Consider the following 20,508-nt stretch of genomic DNA (forward strand, 5'->3'; position numbering starts at 1 on the left):
GGTCACTTCAGTGCCTCTGAACTCAAAGTACTCTGAAATACATGAAAAACAAGAGCAACGACGTGTCACAGTGAAGTGTTACTGCATCTTTCTGGCAACTTTTTTGAATGTTCTGTTTCTAATAAAGCTTGTATTAGGGAATTACTATGAATTCCTTATATTAACTTACATAAATATTGCACATACAAAGCAATGTTAAAAGCTGACAGAAATAAGGAAGAAAAGTATGAATGTATTAGCTGCATAATTTGCATAGTCTTTAAACTCTTTGGGTATGGTGCTTGAGCGGCATAATGTCCCTTCACAGTCATCAAAATACATTAAACATGACCATTTATGCAAATGAGGCCGTTTATTATGTTAATCAAAGCATTAATTAGCAAATATTTTCATGTCAGCATGCTTGTCTTCATATTACACTTCGATGGCATTAATATTAATGCCATCTAAAAGCATTAAGGAGCTCTGTTATATTTGAAAAATTGATTTCCTTCATTAAAAAAAAAACTATTTATGCATTAAAGTACAGTCTGAAATCTAACAGATGAACTGCTGTACAGCGGGAACCTGTAGTTTAAGGACTGTGTTGCCTTTTTTGTCACTGCTGCCTTGCCCACATGCACACTCGCTCACTTTCTATTTGATTAAACGTAGAGAAACAATTATCTTACACAATGCCACTGTGTCAACCACAGAAAACACAACAGAAACAGCAGCAGACTTATTCCAATTGTCAAAACTAGTATATTAAGAGCCTTTTTAATATTGCCAGATAATGTTGTAGTAGTAGCAGAATTACTTTGCTTGCAAAGTCTGGCTTGGCCTGTGGTCACTGATAGCAACAAGAGCAGATTGAGTCCTTAAAGTCATTTGAAGCAGTCGGCTACCTGAAAGACTGAACCTACACAAATGACTTCCAGCAATGATCTACAGCCTTGCCCCACCTCTAAAGAACATGGACTGATCATGATCTTGATGGGTTTCTGCTAATTGTGGCACGCTGACAGAACAGTCTCAGTCACATAGAAAGTGCTGATGGAATACTGTTAGAGAGCTTTAGGACAGCTTAATGCGCTTGGCCTCTCTGACTCATCAAGCTGAGCGATCAGAGAGAGTAATTGAGGGCAAGCCAAAGGCTAAACTATCTTTTTGTACACTCACTACATTATTCCGTTACCTCTGTGCTGGGATGGAAATTAGGCCCTGAACGTGATGAGGTATGAGTGTTTTGAATAATATATTCTGTCTGAATTGTAAGTTAAGAGTGTACCTGTGTGTGTGTGTGCGTGCCTCAGAGTTTTCGAGCGTGTGGTCCAAAACACCCACACGCTCTGTTCATACGAGTTCACACACATCACACGGACCCACATGCGCAGAGGTTCAGATGGCTTGAGGCCGTCATTGTAAATCTGTGATAATGGGGAAGCAAGGCATTGAGAAAAATGAAATCAGGTCATGAAATTGGAGGACTTATCGGTATGCTGTGTAAATCTACAGCTCACATACCTTTTCCCATGAAAAAAAGAAATCTGAACTAAGAATGAACTGAAAGAAGCAGCTGCATTAATGTCTTCCTCAAACTTCTCCCCTGGCCTGTGCGGCGGCAGCGTCCCAAATATCGCTTTGTGTTTCTTGCTATCATAATAATCAGCAGTTTTGATTACACCGCAGCCATCAGACTTCTGTTTGCCACCAGACTTCCTGCTCCTCTGCATTCATTATGTTGTGTGAAACTAACGACTAACACCCCAGTCACAGTTGCTGCCATTCAGCCCACCTTCTGCAGAACACAGCTGTATTTCTCTGATTCGCAGCGATCCATCTAGCTGTTGTTGTTACCTCTGATGACATGCATGTCCTGTCTCATTGTCACCCTTTCTCTCAGCTCCTAAGCTCCTCTTCGGATATAGCATTCACCTCCTTCTCCTCTCTCAAGCCTTGCACTCACTTATGAACCTGCTATTTTTTAAATTTCCCCTGCCAAGAGCTTTGCTTCTCCTCATCTCACTCCTTGTCTCTTCTTCCTCCTCTAACCCCATCTTTTATCTGTCTTCTTTTCCACTCCACTCTCCCTTTCTCTCACTCTCTCTGTCTGTCTCCTCTTCAAGGGGTACAGACATTACTGAGATCCTCTCCTCTCAGCCAGTATTGATTCCCAACTCAGCTTACAAAAATCAATAAATCACCAATTGGATCAAAACAGAGACCAGAGGGTGAGAGGGATGAGGAGGGGAGGAGAGGGAAACCAGAAGAGACAGACAAAGAGGTAAAAGAGAGAGAAAGTTGGGCAGAAAGAGAGATAAGTGATAATAAAAGATAAGGTATTAATATTGAATGATCCTGCAAACATGTCAGATTAAAGAATCCGAGAAAGCCCCAGAGAAAAGCCTTTACAAAGTTAAGAAATCCTCACACAACAACAGAACAGGTTTTGGATGCTCTTGAGTGAAATGCAAGTAGCACATTGAGGCCTCACAAAGTTGGATTCAGAAATAAAAAGAAGTACAGAGTCATCTCGGGCTTAAGGGGGAATCACTCAACAGCAGCGAGGAGTAAATTAAGATGGACAACAGAATAAAGGAATCTGGATGTGTGTGTGAGGTGCTCTGATCCTTATTGACTGGCCTGGGGAAATGGTTTGGCTTGATGGAGGAGATTATACTCTGATAGAGAGAGAGGGACAGAGGGCTGATGGAGCTATCGGAGTCTGGACTATCTCTCTCAGTTACTGTAATTTCATACAGGTGCCCACACACCAAACGCACAGCCGCGCACACACAAAGTCATACATGCACACTTAGACACGGACCATCTTCTAACAGACAGACAGTGGTGTCTGGCATCATTAACCTGGCGTCTTCCTAATTCAGACATATTGTGGCTGCTGCGTGTGTGTGTGTGTGTGTATCTGTGCGTATTTGTTAGTGTGTGTTCTCCTCTGTGTGGCTGTGTGTATCTGGAGGTCTGCTTGCTAAGTGAGCAACTTCCTGAACTCTGGCCATCAGTGTATAGATTTCTAGCAAGATAAATGATTTGCAGACATATTTAGCCTGCAAAGACACACACACACACACACACACACACACACACACACACACACACACACACACACACACAGATAAGATTTCTGTTGGCACAGATCATGAAAGTTTCACCGAGACCCATTTCACTGCTGACGAACACCAACAAAATCATTGCAAGAAGTTCTACAGTTTCATACACAAACCAACCAAAATAAAAGCAGATAATTAACATGGATTTCAAAAGGTTCTGTGGCTCATTTTAATTAATCAAGGGAAAGGCGCTTAGGCAATTAAGCACAAGTAATATCACTTGTGTGAGGCAACACAGCAACAATGAAGACGTATGACAATTTCATGTACAGCATCTGTGCGATATCTTGACGTTCGGCATCTGTGCAATAATTTGTGAGAGTGCTTTGTGCAATATTCTTGGTGTGTATGTAGATCTGGGTGTGTAATGTAGTTTGATTGTAAATCTGTGTTCTCTCCATGCCTGAAACAAATATCTCCCATGGGAGACAATAAAGGCTCCTCTAACTCTCTAAATACTTTATAGACTTTTTGAAACAAGTAGTCCAGACCGACTGAAACACACCCTGGATGTAAACGGGTGTAAACTGGAAGCTACTCTCTGACACTGCCCCATTTTTACGAACATCTGTACGTCTGTAAGGGCAGCGGGTGTCTTACACTCTGATGCCTCCCTGATGGAAACAGGAGAGTAATGTGATGACGATGGATGCAGGTGGAATTGGTGGAGGTGGAATGGTGGTGATGGCGTCGGGGTGACCCTTACCTCCCATGTGATAGGTTCCTCCTGAGGTGATGGTGAGAGGTGAGGTGGAGCGCACAGCAGATGCCTCCTCACCATCTATCGTCAGCATGGCGAAGTTCTCCTTGGCGACCAAACGTATTGTGTGCCACTGGCCGTCGTTAAGGCCTGACCCTACAGGGGAGCAGAGAAAAAAAAAAAATCCTCAGCAAGCACACACTGCTAAAGTGTCTCTGCACAAGCGTAAATTATAATTGTCACGTTGTGGAAGTGTAAAACCTTGTTGGTCAGTACAAGGTTTAAGCTGATTCCTGGAGCAAAACAAATGCTAATTTTTTTTTAAGATGCTGCACCATATTCTTTTGTCTAAGCAGGTCTTGTGTTTTGGCTGTGGCTGCTGACTTCACTTGTAGCTTAATAACAAAAAATCAAGACTGATTCCGTTTACTAGGTCAAAGTTAACTTTGCAGCAAGAGAATATAGGAGAATATCACGGCCCCGATGAGTATTTAAGCGAAAAAAAAAAAAACGGCTGGGTGAGTCATCACGGGTGAGAAGGATGTGGGCGGTGAAACTAGAAAATGCAATTTCTGTTTGTGATGTGTGGCTATCTCTCGCTGTATACCTTCTACTTTGTCATACAGCTGTTTTTGCTCCACAATCATCGCACCCCTGAGTTCTCTTTGCCCTCATCTAAGCTGCCTGGTGAATGTGGCTTCAGACAGAGTTAAGACATGCTCAGCAGAGGATCATCTTCCCGCCTCTATCACATTTTTTCCTCACTTCAACACATATTCTCATATGTATGCCAGTGCTCGCCAATTCTTCTTCCTTTCCCTCTTGTGCTCTCGCTCCTTATTTCTCTCTCCCCCTCTCCAAGCCGAGTGCGGCTTCCCGTCTCAAGGCCCCTGTGTCTCAACTCCATTAACTCTCAGAGAACCCTGTGTGCCAGAGTGCATGTGTGTTCTCTATCTGTGCATGCAAGCTTTGAGCATTTTGTGCAAGTGTGTACAAGTCGGTAATGTGCTGCGTTGTCTGCATATGTCAGAGTAGGATTTGTGTGAGCGTGTGTGTGTTCGTGCATGTGAGTGTTGTGCTCTCCTTTTCTCTCTCTTCCCTTGTAGCTGTGCTCCATTAAATATGAGTGATGTTTTGGAAAGGGACATTACTACTGGAGCCGAGAGAGAAGCCAGCTCACTCTCATCACCCTTTCCTCTATACATCACCTCTTACTGACACCAATCTCTATTCATCCTTCCCTCCCTGCCTCCCTCTCTGTCCCTGATTCTTTCCTCCGTCTCTCTGTCTTTATTTCCTGTCCTGTATTTCTGCATTTCACTTTTCCATTTTTACTTTCCATCTTCATACTCCTCTCCTCTTGTGGCCATCTGCTGCATTGTCTGTCTTTTTCAATTTGACTCCGTTCAATGCTTCACTGACTGTAATACACCGATAGTGAGGACACTGTAGCGAGGTTCAAGGTGCGGTCACGTGCAAAATCAATCTCAGCGCCGCGCACATACTCGTCGATCTGCATTCAAGTCCGTACACATGCAACTTAGCATTCTGCATGTGTCAATACATTTGACTGAGGGTGCGTTAGTGCATGCGTGTGACAATTTCCGTGTGTCTGCACCATTCATAAGGCACGCGCTTGCATAGTTTATTTCTTCCCAGAACGTGCTTGCAGACCATGGCTTTAATGTCAGTAGGGGGTTTACACTAATTAATCTCCATTACCACAGTGACCATGTGTATGTGTGTATGTCATCATGGCTGCGACCAATGAAATTTAAAGCCAAGGTGGCCGCCTGCTGAGGTGGGTGACCACTGTGGCCTTGTTCAGGGCAACGCTGGTTAAATATGCACACGCACACAGAACTGTACAAACATGAATGTAATTGTGCATGTTTCTCCACTAGCTCTGTTAGAGAGAGAGAGAGAGAGAGAATGATGCAGTTTACGGCACTTTGTTGTATTCCACAAGTCACGAACTGAGAGGTTCAATAATGAAATTAGAGGATGGCGTCTGATTTGTTTGACTGACAAGAAAAAATTCAGTCGAAAGTGACCTTGACGCGCTCCTTTACTGACAATCACATTTCTGACTGTATGTTGATTTGATGTAATCACTATCAAGCTCTCTGCTCCAGCCCGTCACTCTCTATAACCTCTTGAATGTAATGGAAAATAGATACTGTGTAACCTCGTGTCCCCTCATCTGTTTTACATCACCTGCAATAGCTTTGAATGATGAGCTTATCAGCGATAGCAGCGCTGAATCGCTCTCACTGCAGCACAGACACACAAAAACCAAGTCTTATGCACACAAATATGTGGTGTGCTCTTTCTCTCTCTCTCTCTCTCTTCCTGTCACACATGCGAAACACACAAGCTCAAATCACGCACATGCCGGCTGTCTGCCACAGATAAAAAGCGCACAGATAATGAAGGAGCGAAGAGGAAGGATGGAGAGAATTGTTTAGATTTGACTAGATAAGACTGTTTAAGGCAGGTGCCTGATCACATGGTGGAAGGCTGACCAGTCACTTTGCTCTGTTTGTTTTGAATGAATTAAAAGTAAAGTGTTCAGTCATCTCACACCCTCATTTTGAATGCTCATTAGAAAGAGAAAAAGTCATCCAACTGTGGTCAAAATGTCTTCCAAAACTGAGAAGTAACCCATTAAAACAGCCGAAAAGTTGAGAATAATTTCACACAATAAAGAATGAAATATGGAACTATTTTATAATTTTAGAATAACATTTGTCCCTGACACTTTGGCACTTCTAACTTGTCCCTTAATGCAAGGGAAACCAACTTTTAAGCTCACATAAAACACAATTATTCACAATTCTGTTTTTCTGTTAAAAAAAAAAAAACCCTACTGTAATCTAATAGAGGATCATTTATCATTTACTATAATGCAATGGGTTACATTTGGAAAACATATTAAAGGTGAGAATGCAGCGACTGACCATAAATAAGATAAATGATATATTTGAGAAAAATACTACTTATTTCCAGTGTAAGTGCCATAATGTAATAAACACAACAACTGTATCGGTTTAAGTCATTTCCTGCTGTGTTGGTGTGGAGGTCATTTTTAAAAAGAAAATAAATAAATAAAGGGGAAATCAGCTGTGGACACTGCATCAGCCTGCCTTCCTAAGTATGGTCACGGACGGCCTTCTTGTGCCAACTCCGCACAATAATGAGAGAGTTTTCTTTGCTCACAACACCTGTGGTCACTGGGACCGTTTCATGTCTTTGAGGTGCTTCTGGAGGGATGAGTGTTACTCTGCGGCTGGTGTTGCTGTTCGGTGTGTCCGGGACAAGGGCTCAGGGAGAGAGCGGAAAAGCTGACCAAGGTTTACAGAAGATGGATATGTGGGATGAGCTGAGAGCTCTGAGAGACACTGCGATGGAGCAGAGGTGGGGCAGAGGTGGAACTGAGGAATACCAAGGCTGAAGTGCAAAGAGAGAGAGAGTGGCTCGTCTAGAGAAGGAGAAGGGTAGAAAATCGACCACATCTGATGTTTAGACTGGTGATGAAATGCTTATGAATTAAAATTATGATTATTTTCATTATAACTTGCCATTTATTTTCTCGCTTAATTGTTTGGTCAGTAACATTCACTAATCATTACTTGTGAGAATATATGTAAATGGAAGGTAAACTCACTTCATTAAATCTAAATATATTTCTAAATTGCTGAGGATCTGATTGGTTCTCACACTCATCATGCACACTTGAGATTGCACCGCAGCAATTTAAATATTACTTCAGAAACAGAAACCACCACTTAAAGAAAGACATTCATGTATTAATTATTTCCAATTTAAAACAGAATATTTCAGAGATTCAAACAAACAGACTCATGCAACAACATCCCCCGTTATCTGGTTTGAAATTGCTGTAAAGGCTGTACTGTTTACACCTTCTCAAGAACAAGAAAAGAAAAAAAACCCTGTGCAATATCAGACACCAGGAAACTGGAAAAGCCAATAAAAAAGGCTTCCGTGGAGTGGATATACGTTGAATATGGTGTCATATCGGCAGCAATAGACAATAACACCCCAGACGTGGATTTGTATGAAGATGTCGTGGAATGCTGTGTTAGACAGCTTTACTTTAAAGAACTTCATCCTCAGCCTCTGCGGTATTTCAGTGATGGGCTCCAGACTGACAGCCACTGAAAACAAGGTGACAGCAATTACAGTGGAGCTGGAAGCAACTAAGACTGAACAGCAGCTCCAGAAGAAAAAAAAGTGGAGGAGGCCGAGAGACTGATTTCTGGTGTGTAATTACCGAAATCACAGTTTGGTAATGCGAGAAAATCTTGAAAGTGCGGGTGAGAAATGATTGGCTTTCATGCCTCTAGTGCAAGTTTCTGGAGTGACAACGAGGGAGGAGGAGGAGGTGCAGGGAGCAAGGAGGAGGTTACAGCGCTCCGAGAAGAGCTGGATATTACTAAGACTGAACCACAGCACACCACGGACAAACCTGCAGGTTTGACCACTTCAGGAAAAATTGGACCATTCAACGCTGAAACTCCACTTGTCTACAGTAGAGTCTTCACACATATTGCCAATAGCCATTATAACAATGCCTTAGAGACAAACACAGGTGACCTCTCTGAGTCTATACTGTTGGAGGTGTCTTCACGGTGCCTGTCAAAGCGGTCTACGATTTCAGATTCACTGCAACAGGAACAACAACAGCAGAGAGTGGATGGCAGGAAAGTTTCAGACATTAAATTTTCATCCATACTTTGTGAATATTGTTCTTGGTTACATTATTTATAAACACAGGAGAAAGGCGTTGACTCCTGCATGCTGCGATCACTAATTAAATAATGTGCATGACCACCATCAAGCTGTTCTGTTCTTAAGTGGCTCCTTCTGTTGCTCCATTCATTCAGTACTGACATGTCAGACGTAAAAGGCTGTATGGAAAGTGCAAAGCCCATACATAGCTGTAAAGCTTAAGAGAGCATAATGATGTGCAAATGTGCTAAAATTATGAAAACTCGAAGGATACGAGTACCGTGCCTTCTGTTCCTAAACAACCCCCCACTGATAGAACTTATGTTTCATTTTATGGCTTATTTCTCTTATTATGTTTTGCAGCATATCTATATCCTGTGTCCTTAATCCAAATAACCTAATTACGTTAGGTTGCTTGAATAAATTAATTGCAATATTCTGGGAAAAAAAAATGTAAATCAGTCATTAGCGTGCATATAATGTGAGCTGTGTCACAGACTATTTTTAATAATTAGGACACTGCTACTGACAGCATATTTATGTGTCACATGGTCTTTCACACATTGGGGGAAAAATGATAATATTGTAACTTTAAATAAAAAATAAATGAAGGAAAAAAAGGCATTTATGAACCACAAAAACACTGCATGACTACTGTAGAGAAGGCCTGATTTTCCTTGCAGTCAGTATAGTACACAGAGCAATTAAATGAATCTACTCATTGGTGTATTCAAGACAGAATGGAATGAGAAGGGTTTGGAAGATTAATAATACAAAAAGCTATGAAATCCACAATAACAATATCACAACATCCGAGCTCACTTATTGTTTGTCTTCCTAATGTGATTTTCAGTGACTTCAAAGCCCCAGAGCTTCCATCAGCGCGCGAACTTTTACAGTCTCTCCTAATCGGCTCTCTTGCGGTATGTAAAACTTCCCTGCATAAGAATGTCACACGTACAGTATTTGCAGGTTTCACCCAATAATGCTGCTGCTTTCTTCACCAAATCCTGTTTTTTTTAACTGATAACATGGTAAAAAAAACATTTTTTTCACGGTGTAAGATAAGGATAATATTTTAAGTCTTAAGCCTTTCTCTATTTAAAAGCAGCAGTGCAGTAATTATACAGTATAAATAGGGTATAGTAACAGGGTAAGCTTAGTGGCATAAATCCAAAAGCCTAAAATTTAGAATTAGAGATGAAACTGCGCAGTGAGCTGGAGCCACACTTTTCCACCATTTAAAACAACATGTTGTTATAGTAATAGATAGAGGCAAGTCAATATTATTCATTTAGTTTTATTTGCATTTTTCATCTGTAGAGTTTATACATATTACTCTCACAGCTCCTTTGCAGAGGTCTTCCAGACTAAATAAAAAAATCATTATCATTCCTAAAAATGTCAATAAAATTAAAAATACTACAGTGTTACACAACAAAAATGGCACGCAACAACAGACAGTGCTGCTGCCGATTCAAGGTGTTCACTGCATATATGGTCACACCAGAGACAACTTCAGGATGATATACTTCACACTGTGAGGTCCAGATAGTTCATCACAGTAACTGAAGAACGAAAGCCAGCCTTAACTGTAACAGCGCCTGACCTTGTAGACAAACTGGTTAAAATTTTGTTGAAGGAAAAGCGGCTTGACTGGCACACCGACAGCAGCTGCTCGGGCTCCAACAGTGTACAGGTCGAGACCTACTTGAGCAGCACAAGTTTTCTGTTACTCACAGTTACTTTCACTGTTTCTGCTGTGTCAGACTGAGACACGTGCTCAGGTAGAAAGTCCATAAAGTGCAAAAGAAAGTCAAGCAAAGCACAAAGGAGTCGAGGCAATGCACAAACAGATAAGTGGGCAGACCAGCACCACCACCCCTGACATCTGGGATGAGCTGAAGGAGAGAAGAAACATGATGGCGGTAGAACAGAGGGTGGAGCTGACTGTCAAGGAGACTCAACTTCAGTGCCAGAAAGACAAAGCGGCTGATGTGCAGGGTGAGAAGACAGGCAAATAAAGTGTTACATGTGATGACAGCGCTGGCTTTACATGGCGCTTTCTTCACTGCAAATCTATGTCACAGTGGGAGGATGCGCTTTGCGTTTAGCATGTTTCACTGAATGACTCAATTCATGCAGTGGCAGCTTTAATTATCTGGCTGCATGCAAAATCAGAACTTTGTGTTCGGCTGAGCTCTAACTCAGTATACCTGTGGCAAACAGATGGCTTTCATCGTGTTTCTCATTATCACGGTGAAATTAAGCATTAGACAAAACTGCATTTTCAGTAAGTTTGCATCAATAAGATTTAACTGCTGATCGGCCTGAAGCAGGATGTGTGGAGAGCAAGCATTTCTGTCACTATTACTGTCAGAATTATCATCACCATTTCTATTAGCCTGAGTCAGCAGATGAAAGCCATTTCCTGGACCTGGATGGCTTTTCCATTTGTTTATAGCTATTTGTTACTCAGAGTTTCTGATTTGTCAGGGGCAATGAGCGCGTTGCTTGAGATTTGTCCACAATACAGTGTAAGGGCCCAGAGAGGATCAGTGGTATTGAGAAGTTAGAAAGTCTAGACCCAGAAAGCCAACATGCCAGATTTAAGAATGTTTATTTGTCCTTGTGTAAGTGTGCAGGTATTCTATTTCTATTGATTTCAGCTGCAGTATATATGCCATGATAGATCAATGATGGATAGCAGACAGTAGCATCAGATTGATTCAATTTTGAGTGAGGGAGAGCTGGAGAAATCTAACATACAAAAATGAGAAATACATTTTTTATTTTTTTTGAAGCAAGAAATAATCATTCAGGCAAAGGTGAGAAAGGGGAAAAAAAACGAGGGATGATCAAACTGAGCTCATTCTTTATTTACAGTGAGTGAGAGAAATGAATTGCTCACTGCACAAAAACTTGCAGAGATGCACTTTGTTGGAGTCCATTATTAGAGTATTTTAGTGGAGTAATGCCTTTTTGGCAAATAGCTAAAAACATTAAAATTACTGCAGTCTGTGAAATATCTAAACTGTATTAACTCAGGACCGTAAAACCAAGAGTAAGAGACAAAGACATGGTTTACAGGGTATTAACCAAAGCAAGTGAGATGGTCTCTACTTCATAAACTACTAAGTACATCATGAAACAGTAACATGGGCTCAGTTAATGATGAGTCCACCTGATAAAATGGAAAACAGAGGTGGGAGTTCTTATGGCAGACAGGAGGTGGCCAGCTGAATACTAATCACGTTCTCAGAGGCATAAGCTGATTACATAGATATCAGAAAGTAATTTACAACAATTACAATCTAATCATATTACACATAGGGAAGAAATATTATTTATGTCTGTTGGTGAAGGTTTTTCTCTCAGTGGAACATGTTGGGAATAACACACTGTGCATCTGTCGCGTGTGGATATTATTTCTGAAACATTACAATTCTGCTTCTTTCTTTTTACTTTCCTTGCTCCTCTCAACCTTACTGCTCATCCTAAGTGCTTTCCCATCATTCCTCTCCTCTCCTCCCCCTCTCCTCTCCACCTGTTTCTATTACATATTGATCCTTTATGTACAGTATAAATGAATTTTGTCTGCTATGAATTTATGGGGCCCTCTGGCATTCATGAATTTATCCTCCCCCATCTCCTCCACTCCTAAATATTCGGTCCTCAAGGTAGTTTGAAGAGCTTTGCACGTCCTCATGGATGGCAATATGCCAGCCTCACAAAGCCGGAGAATAGAACATATTAAGCCTTGCCTTCACACACACACACACACACACACACGCACACACAAACAAACACAAATGCACACAGGCACAGAGACACACACACTTCCTCTGGGGAAATGAAACAATATAACATTATAATCGGGGCGGCTAGTATGTTTTTTCCCCCTCAAATCCGTGCCTCAGGCCTTTCCATTACTGTAATGCCTTATGCTTCTTATTCGGACTGCGCAAGTAAGTCTGTGTGTGTGTGTGACTGATAGTAATTCTGCAACTCAAAGGAGCTGATGTTATTACTTCTGGCTGAGTTGATGGGTGTGAACGCATGCATGCAAGAACACACACACAGTTTTAGCATGGTAAAATATTTCAGCTTTAGAGGTGGCTGAATCAAACAGTTTATGCCGCCTGTGGCTTTGCCCTATTTCGCAATGAGCCTTGCCTCTCCCTGAGAATGATTTATGGTATGACACTTTTCCCTGGTGGAGTCAAATAGGCTGATTTACAGAAATAATGAAGAAAAGTATTAATAAGTGCAAAAAGAGAGCAAAGCAGACGAAAGAGTTATTGTTGCGTAACATATACCTGTTTTATAAACCTGTTAGAGAGACAAAAGACATAACACATTCAGTATACAAAGAATATTTGTCATAATAATATGCATGTGGTACAAGAGATACATAAAAGTATGTGTATGTATGGTGCTATTTTAATACAGGACTGAGTGATGACAGCAGTACGACGTGCGGGAGTGACAAACAAGCATTGCATTATCTTTCTTCCAGGAACAAGCTCCTCTAAATTAGCCTCATGCCAAGTCTCATTTCTGATTATCTTGCCTTCTTGTTACTTGTCACTGTCAAAAAAAGCCTCCAAAGAAGTGCAGAGAGCTAAATCTTCATGTGTACTTTAACTATGGTAACATATTCAAGCTATGGTATCATGTTCAACTCAATTCAAGATTAATTAGCAGTATTTACATCTTTTGTCTTCTTTGACAACCCAACAGGAGTACAAAAACAGATTTCCTCACTTTGTTGCATGAGGACCTCTTAGGAAATTGGATTTCTCGGCAAAAGCACTGGAGACAGTGAGTATTGTTTCCATGGAAACAATGCTGGTGCCCAATAATTCGATAATTAATCAAGAGGGGTGATCAGAGGATAGCATCTTCAGCACACATGTTAAACAACAAATACCAACAATCGCCAGCAATCTGCAATCAGACAGAAAAGGAGCTTTTTTCACTGGCTTGGCTTTATCGGATCATTTCATGGTAAGTAATGTGGAAAATAGAGGCTTGATTTATATTTGGGCCCATCAAAACATGCTTTGGTCCTGCTGTGTGGCCATCAAGGCAACATTTTCCAGCCCCGCTCTGGCAAAGCTGTTGTATACTGTAGTTCTAATAAATGAGTGATTAGAGCAAAAGAGAAGAGAAGAGAGTTAATGAGTAAGTAAAAGGAATGTGATGGGAAAATTAGATCAGAGTCTCTGCAGGAATCACAACTAAGCACTCTCTAATAAGGCGCACACACACCGTTAAGGAGACACCCGCAGTCTAATCGAGATTGTTCTCTCAAAGGCCTCATATTTCCCTTAGTTTCATCCTGTCTCTCTGCTTGAGAGGAGGAAGTGGATGAAATGACAGAAGTTCTCTCAACGGAGAGACCAGCATATTTCTGCGGGTCACAAACAGCCTCGGGGCAACATCTTACTCTCACACGCACACGCATGCAAGACCACTTATCTCAAGACACACACACGCACACACACACTCACACACATTTTGAACATGTGTGTGTGTGCATCTGGGGATTGCTTTGTGTGTGTTACCAGTAGCAGCCAAGATCTACTGTACCTGTAGCTTTGGCTCCAATCAGGGAAAACATTAACTTTAATGACCTGGGACCCACTGCGGAGCGAACAAGGTTATGAAAAGATATTCAGCAGATTGGATGCTATCAGAGATATGAGGCTTTAATTCACCGCCTCCCTTCCTTTATCCACACTCCCTTTTTTGCTGATTCACTGGGGTTTTGCAGAGAAAACCCCTCAGAAATTAAAAACCGGTAGTTTGAAGGTAACGCTCATAACACAATCACGCATAAAAAAGCTAATAAATTATCCTTTTGTCCAGACCTGAATATCCCTGTCTGACAATACATAGACACCCTGAGAAGAAACAGAGCAACATGGGCGTCTTATTGGAGTCTTAGTACATATCACCAGTGAAAAGTCCAACATTAATAAACATTTTGGCCTTGGTTTGATCTACCAGCTCCTGAGAAAAAGCAAAGATCTGCGTCTCATCAGCCTGTGAGATGTTTATCTCTAATTAAGTCCTTTTCTCTACCATTTTGTTCAAAATAAAGAATGAAAAATGAACATGAACAAGAAACAAACATGTAATATTGGTTCATGAAGCCTTAAAGACTACAACAGTGAAGATGTTAGTAAAGCACATTTATGGTTCTGTCATTAATGTATCCTCTTAAGCTAATATGGTTTATATTTAGATGAGGCGGCATGGTTTTATTTGAAAGTAGGTGGGGAATTGTTCAAACACTTGGCTGACCTGTTTTCCCATCATATTCACACTGTGGTAAATAAGAGGTGGTGTATGTGATGCGAGAGTTGCCGCACATCGATTCACCTAATCGGGGGGGTTTCTTACGGATATCATTTCATTTTTATTTTTATTAATTAAAAAGATTTTTTTTGTTGTTTTTTGGCTTTTGCCTTTATTGATAGAGCAGAGTGACAGAGCAGAAAGGTGAGGAGAGAGAGGGGAGTGAGGGGCCGCAGGTCAGGGTTGAGTCCAGGCTGCTGCAGTGGGGACGCGGCTTCAGTACCTGGGTGCCCCAGAGACTGATACATCATCGACACAGCTAAAAATCTTAATACTGTCTAATAATGTAGACGTCTTATCATCTTAAAAATTATTTACACCAGTTTGATAGCACTTTCTGTGATTTACTATATGCTATAAATGTATGTCAGCCTTACACAGCAGAAGAAATGAAATGAAATGAAATCACCAGTGGACTGCGTCTGTCTGGTTTTACCTTCCAGCAGATGCCTGATTATATGTCTGAATAAGCTGTCGCTAAACAGCTTCATAACCAAACTATCCCCACTGGGAAAAAAATAAATTGTGTACTCTCCGTAAAAAGCTCTCTTTTCTCTCCCTCGCTCCCTCCTTCTAAGTATCTGTGCATTGACACGTCTCTCCCCAGTATATTTGCCATTAAGAGGGACTAAGCATTTCATTACAAGTCTACTGAGCTCCCACTGTGTTATTGAAGCCAGAAGCCAGTGTGGCTTTCTTTCTTAAAGATACTAATAACAGAATCAAAGGCGGGAGCTTGTGTTTGAGTGTGCAAGTCTGTGTTTGTGTGTCTGTATATTCTAGTAATACTGATGTAATCGCAGGCTCAAGCCCAATTAGCCTAGAGGGTAACTCTGTAATAATCCCTACCCCTGGGCATAATGGCCTATTAAAGCAGCAGTGGACAGAATAAATGAGTATGTCTAAGCAAAGGGAAAGAGCGGGAGAGAAAGAAGGAGAGGCAGGAAACATGAGGAGGGGAGGGAAGGGTAAGAGGAGCAGGAGGGCTGGAGGGGGAGAGATTGAATTAAAGGGGCGTGCAGAAGATGGACTTGAAAATAAAGTTGCGTCTTTTTTAATTTTATTTTCATTTTGGAAAAGCATTCATCTCACATTCATCACTTTACATAGCATCAGTATGATTCACAAAGCATTCAGAAAATTCATTCCATTCCAGAGCCACCCACCATTCATCGATGGTGGCTCTGAGTTTAACCCCCTCCTGGTGACAGCCTTTTCGCTCGCTGCCAGAAAGATTTGAAGCACTTCCTTATCATTGATAATTCCATCCTTCGACTGAGATGCCATCTAAAAGGAAAGTTGACTCCGAATACATCAATATGTTTTTGAATTTCCTGTCAATAACCTATAACCTGGCAATTCCAAAAAATATGGATGTGATTGGCGTCATTTATCCCACATAGTCTCCAACATATTATATACTGCCTTATAGCCAAGTGGACCCATAAATTGACATATTCTTCTCCATCCCTCCTCTAAAGGAATAATATTTCCTTCTGTTTCCCTCCTCTGAGTTATATATATTCACATGCTGCAGTATGCCATTGACAAAAATATTTTCCTGAACTTGCTGCAGTATCTATTGAAATCATTTCACTGCAGATCATGTTTTTTCTGTCAGGATTCAAAGCTCTGGAATGCCCCCTTGTGTATAATAATTAGTAAGGCCTTTTATGAACCAATTTTGAAATCATCAGATCTATTTGGAGCAAATTTTGTATTGTGAGCACACCACCACAGCAGTGTCGATGAGTCACCTACTCCACATAATTCTACTGTCTCCTGCCAGGTTTTCAATGATGTATTAATCCAAGGGTTATCTTTGTTTACCTACTAAATTTGAGATATCTTAAGAAATGCTGATACACAGGAGCATGATTGAGTCTGCATCCTATTCCAATTTATGTTTTCTTCTAATATGGTTCGGTGGATTGTAATTAAACGTGATTACCAGTTTTCTGTATAATAAACTTATAACATGAGAGTGTTGCATGTTTTTCAAGAAGATTTATCAGTTTTGGGAGTGACTCTGCGGGCTGTGTTTGGTATATCAACACATCAACAGCAAATAGCGCAAATTTTTGTTCCTCTGATAATACAGCTATGCCCTTAATATCAGCATTTTGTCAGATTGGCTTAAAGGTTCTGTAAACAAGGAGAAGAGGAGTGGTGAGGCCCAGCAGCCTTGTCTTGTTAATCGTTCCAGGATGAATGAATTTGATGAATCACCATTAATATTCATCCTTGTGGGTAAACATCATGCTTTAAATGTTTTAATGATAGACTTATACTAATGCTTAGTATAAGACGGACCGTCTGAGTCAAATGCCTTCTCAGTGTCAAAACCTATAATGGCGGTTTCTACTTCCTGTTGTCCGACATGTCTACTAATGTGCAGTGTTGATATTATCTTGTCTTTGTCAGATGAAACCTGTCTGGTCTAAATGGATGAGTTCTGGTCGAATATTTTCTGTTCGTCTGGACATCAAGGATGTGAACAATTTACAGTTCACATTTAATACACTAATGGGACGATAATTACCACAATCTAGTCCGTCTCTGCCGTTCTTTGGTATGACAGAAATGATCGCATCCCTGTTGCACTTAAAGGCTTTCAGTAATGTTGGACCCAATTGTTCCCGGATTGATTCACACCACTTGGAAGCGACGGATTTATTTGCTTTTAGCCTCCCAATTACTGAGTATTATTCCTCTTTTTTTATTTTAACTATCATTTTTTCATTTTGTTCCTTAGTAATAGGATGGTTCAATGAGGCTAAACATGACTGAGTCTGAAGGTCGTCATGAAATTGTGATTGGTATGATTTATTATTTACTTTCTGGTCTTGTCTCAGTCTATCCTGAGTCAGGATTTCTTCTCTTGCATATCGTATTTTTTGTAAAATGTAAGATAAAAGTTTTAAAGATTTCCCGCAAACTTCAAAACTTTGTTTTTTGAACAACCTTTTTTGTGTTTCTGATGTATGTATTGCATCTATTTCATTGGTTATTTTTGAAATGTCTGATTTAGCCTCTTCATTCAAAGTGTCTACATGTTTCCTCTGCTTTTATTTATCCTCCAGATTCTGAAGCCTTTGCTGAGTTTCTTACCATGTGAAGTGATAACTTTTATTTTCCCCCTAATTACCAGTTTACGTGCATTCCGAAGCACAGATGGTGTCACTCTGTAATCATCATCCAGATGTCGCTACATTTTAATTTTGTTCTCCAACTTTTATTTGGTCTGTGGATTATTCCGAAAATTTGAATTCAGTTTCCAAAATGTACATCTGACTTACTATTGACATACAGTGACAAGACGACAGTCTGAGAGAGCGATCGGGGGAAGTTTCACACTGTCCTGTTGTATTAAGAAGTCTGTTCAGAATGAAAAAATTATCTATCCTGGACTGCATGAGGTCAGGAATAGTGAGTGCATAACCCCCATTTCCACTGATTAAGGTAGAGTTAAGTCTCCTCCACAAATTAAAATTTTCTGGCTTTTTGATGTCTGTATTTCAAGCATTTGTCTATCGAAAGACCGGTTACTATCCGGGGGAACATACACACAAATGTTTGAAGGCTATTTTGTTTAATTTGGTCACCAAGCTGACAAGCTATTTGAATTTTATACTTCTTTAATTCTAACAGAATCTTTCCTCTCTTAATAGTATTGAGCAGCCCATTAATGTTAAAAGAAGCTACTCTTATAGGTCTACTTTGCATTTAAGTATCTTAGCAGCAGCATTCCCCAATCATAAACTTGAGAAGCTTTCTCCTCCCTGCAGGAACTGACAGAGAGTAAACAACAGTTGAACATTGAACAAAAAGAACATAACAAGAGATTATCATATTCAGCATTGTTATTTAGTGTGACTTCCAATATAGAGATACTTTATGACCCTAGCTGAGCCTATTAAAAATAGGCCCAAGGGAAAGCAGCTCTCCTGAGACTGAGCCTTTGCTGAAGGTAGCTGCAGTCCCATCATGTCCCTATCATTATTCTTAGTGTATCTACCAGCTTAATAATATTTCTATTATCAATGAACTCACTCAGCCCAACCTTCGGACTACTGGAAACAAATTAATGGGGTGTCCTTGAGAGGAGCAACGCAAGAAAAAAAGCATGTCCAGTCTTTTAAGTTGGGGGTCCTCAAACGGTTTGCAGTTTCTCCTTAAAGTTCACTTCTCAGTTAGTGCAGGACGCGCATCTCCCAGGTTAGCTGTCACAGTTGTTCCAAGGGTTTGGTGATCTCAAGGGGAACCCTCTCCTCGACAGGAGTCACCTGCTCCACGCTCTCATAAATTTGGGTTTCATCATAATGTTTGACTCTTAGCCATGCTGGATGCAGGGTTTGGAACTGGATTTGTCCATCTTCCATACCTCTGTGTATTCCTTTTGCTTTAGGAGAATGTGTGGTGCATGGTCATGGTCCAGGTTTATTCACTTCTCTTGCCAGGTAAATCCTTTCTTTTGCCAGATGGAGTATTGTTTCTGAAGCTGAGGAACTTTGCCAGGATAGATCTGTGTTGTACATCCTCCGGTGGCTGAAGTCCGAGTGTGCGGTAGGCTCTTTGAATTTGGGGAGTTTTTTTGTCCGGCATGTCACAAAGCAGATCCCTCCCTCAAGAACTCAGTTCATCCCCAAAGTGCTAATCTTTAAAAGTGAAGTTTTATTGTGGAATTCTGTCATAATATAACAAATTTAAAAAATGCATAATCAGTGTTGTAAGTCTGTATCACAGCAGATGCTTAGATGTTAAAAATATAAAAACATTTTTGACTATATCAAGGGAGAGTAATGAATCAAACAGAGGGTACATTCAAGTCCAAGAAAAGAAATTTTCTGACTTTCAGCCGACAAACCACCAGCCAGAGTGCATGAAATGTAAGTGGAAAGCAGAAGTTCTGCATACTCTCATGGTAGATTTGTTATTTGTGACTTAGAACACCACAAAGTGACATCAGGCATCATTGCTGTCTCTCTATTATATATACTGTTAAATTACTTGTTTCCATATGGTGTATTACAAGCACATATTAATGGCACTGATGATTAGAGTTTATCACAGCTGGAGTGGAATAAATAAATAAACTCACCTGAAGATAGGTCCACCCGGTTGTTGCTGGTCGCCTTCGTCACATTTATATGAACAACGATCTTGCTGTCCTCAAGGGAGATCTCCAGGGTGCCATCATCAAGATTACTGAAGAGGAGGAGTCCATCGGGGTTCCACGTACGAAACTGGAAGCTCACAGATATTGTGTTGTGATTGGCTCGGCCTGGCAGCTGCAGGAAGCTGGTGGCATTGAAAAAGACCGGGAAGGTGTGGGTCTCCACACAGGAGAAGGACAGGTTACGCTGTGAAGACAGAGATTTAGAGAGACAAATAGGACAAAGAGAAATAATAGGAAGTTATCTATTGGTCCTCAAAGAGAAAAGTTAAAAGCAAAGCTAATCCCTTGAATGTGGGCTTGTATGTGAAGTTGTTTGAGTGTTTGAAATGCCCAAACACTTTAGGAAATCATGTATTTATTCACCAGGCTTTTGTTGTTTTGAATCTAGCCTCTGCATG

General features: G+C 40.7%; 1 protein-coding gene across 1 annotated transcript in view; it reads right to left on the reverse strand.

Moving 5' to 3' along the window:
• cntnap2a (contactin associated protein 2a) overlaps nt 1-20,508 on the reverse strand; it is a 296,814-nt gene that overhangs the window by 111,696 nt on the left and 164,610 nt on the right. Inside the window, exons 9-10 of the mRNA XM_076761762.1 lie at nt 20,033-20,294; nt 3,820-3,969 (exon numbers count right to left, since the gene is read on the reverse strand). Coding sequence (XP_076617877.1) covers nt 3,820-3,969; nt 20,033-20,294 — 412 coding nt within the window. The remainder of the gene's footprint in view (nt 1-3,819; nt 3,970-20,032; nt 20,295-20,508) is intronic.

This window comes from Chaetodon auriga, chromosome 21 (assembly GCF_051107435.1).
Source record: "Chaetodon auriga isolate fChaAug3 chromosome 21, fChaAug3.hap1, whole genome shotgun sequence".
NCBI lineage: Eukaryota > Metazoa > Chordata > Actinopteri > Chaetodontiformes > Chaetodontidae > Chaetodon > Chaetodon auriga.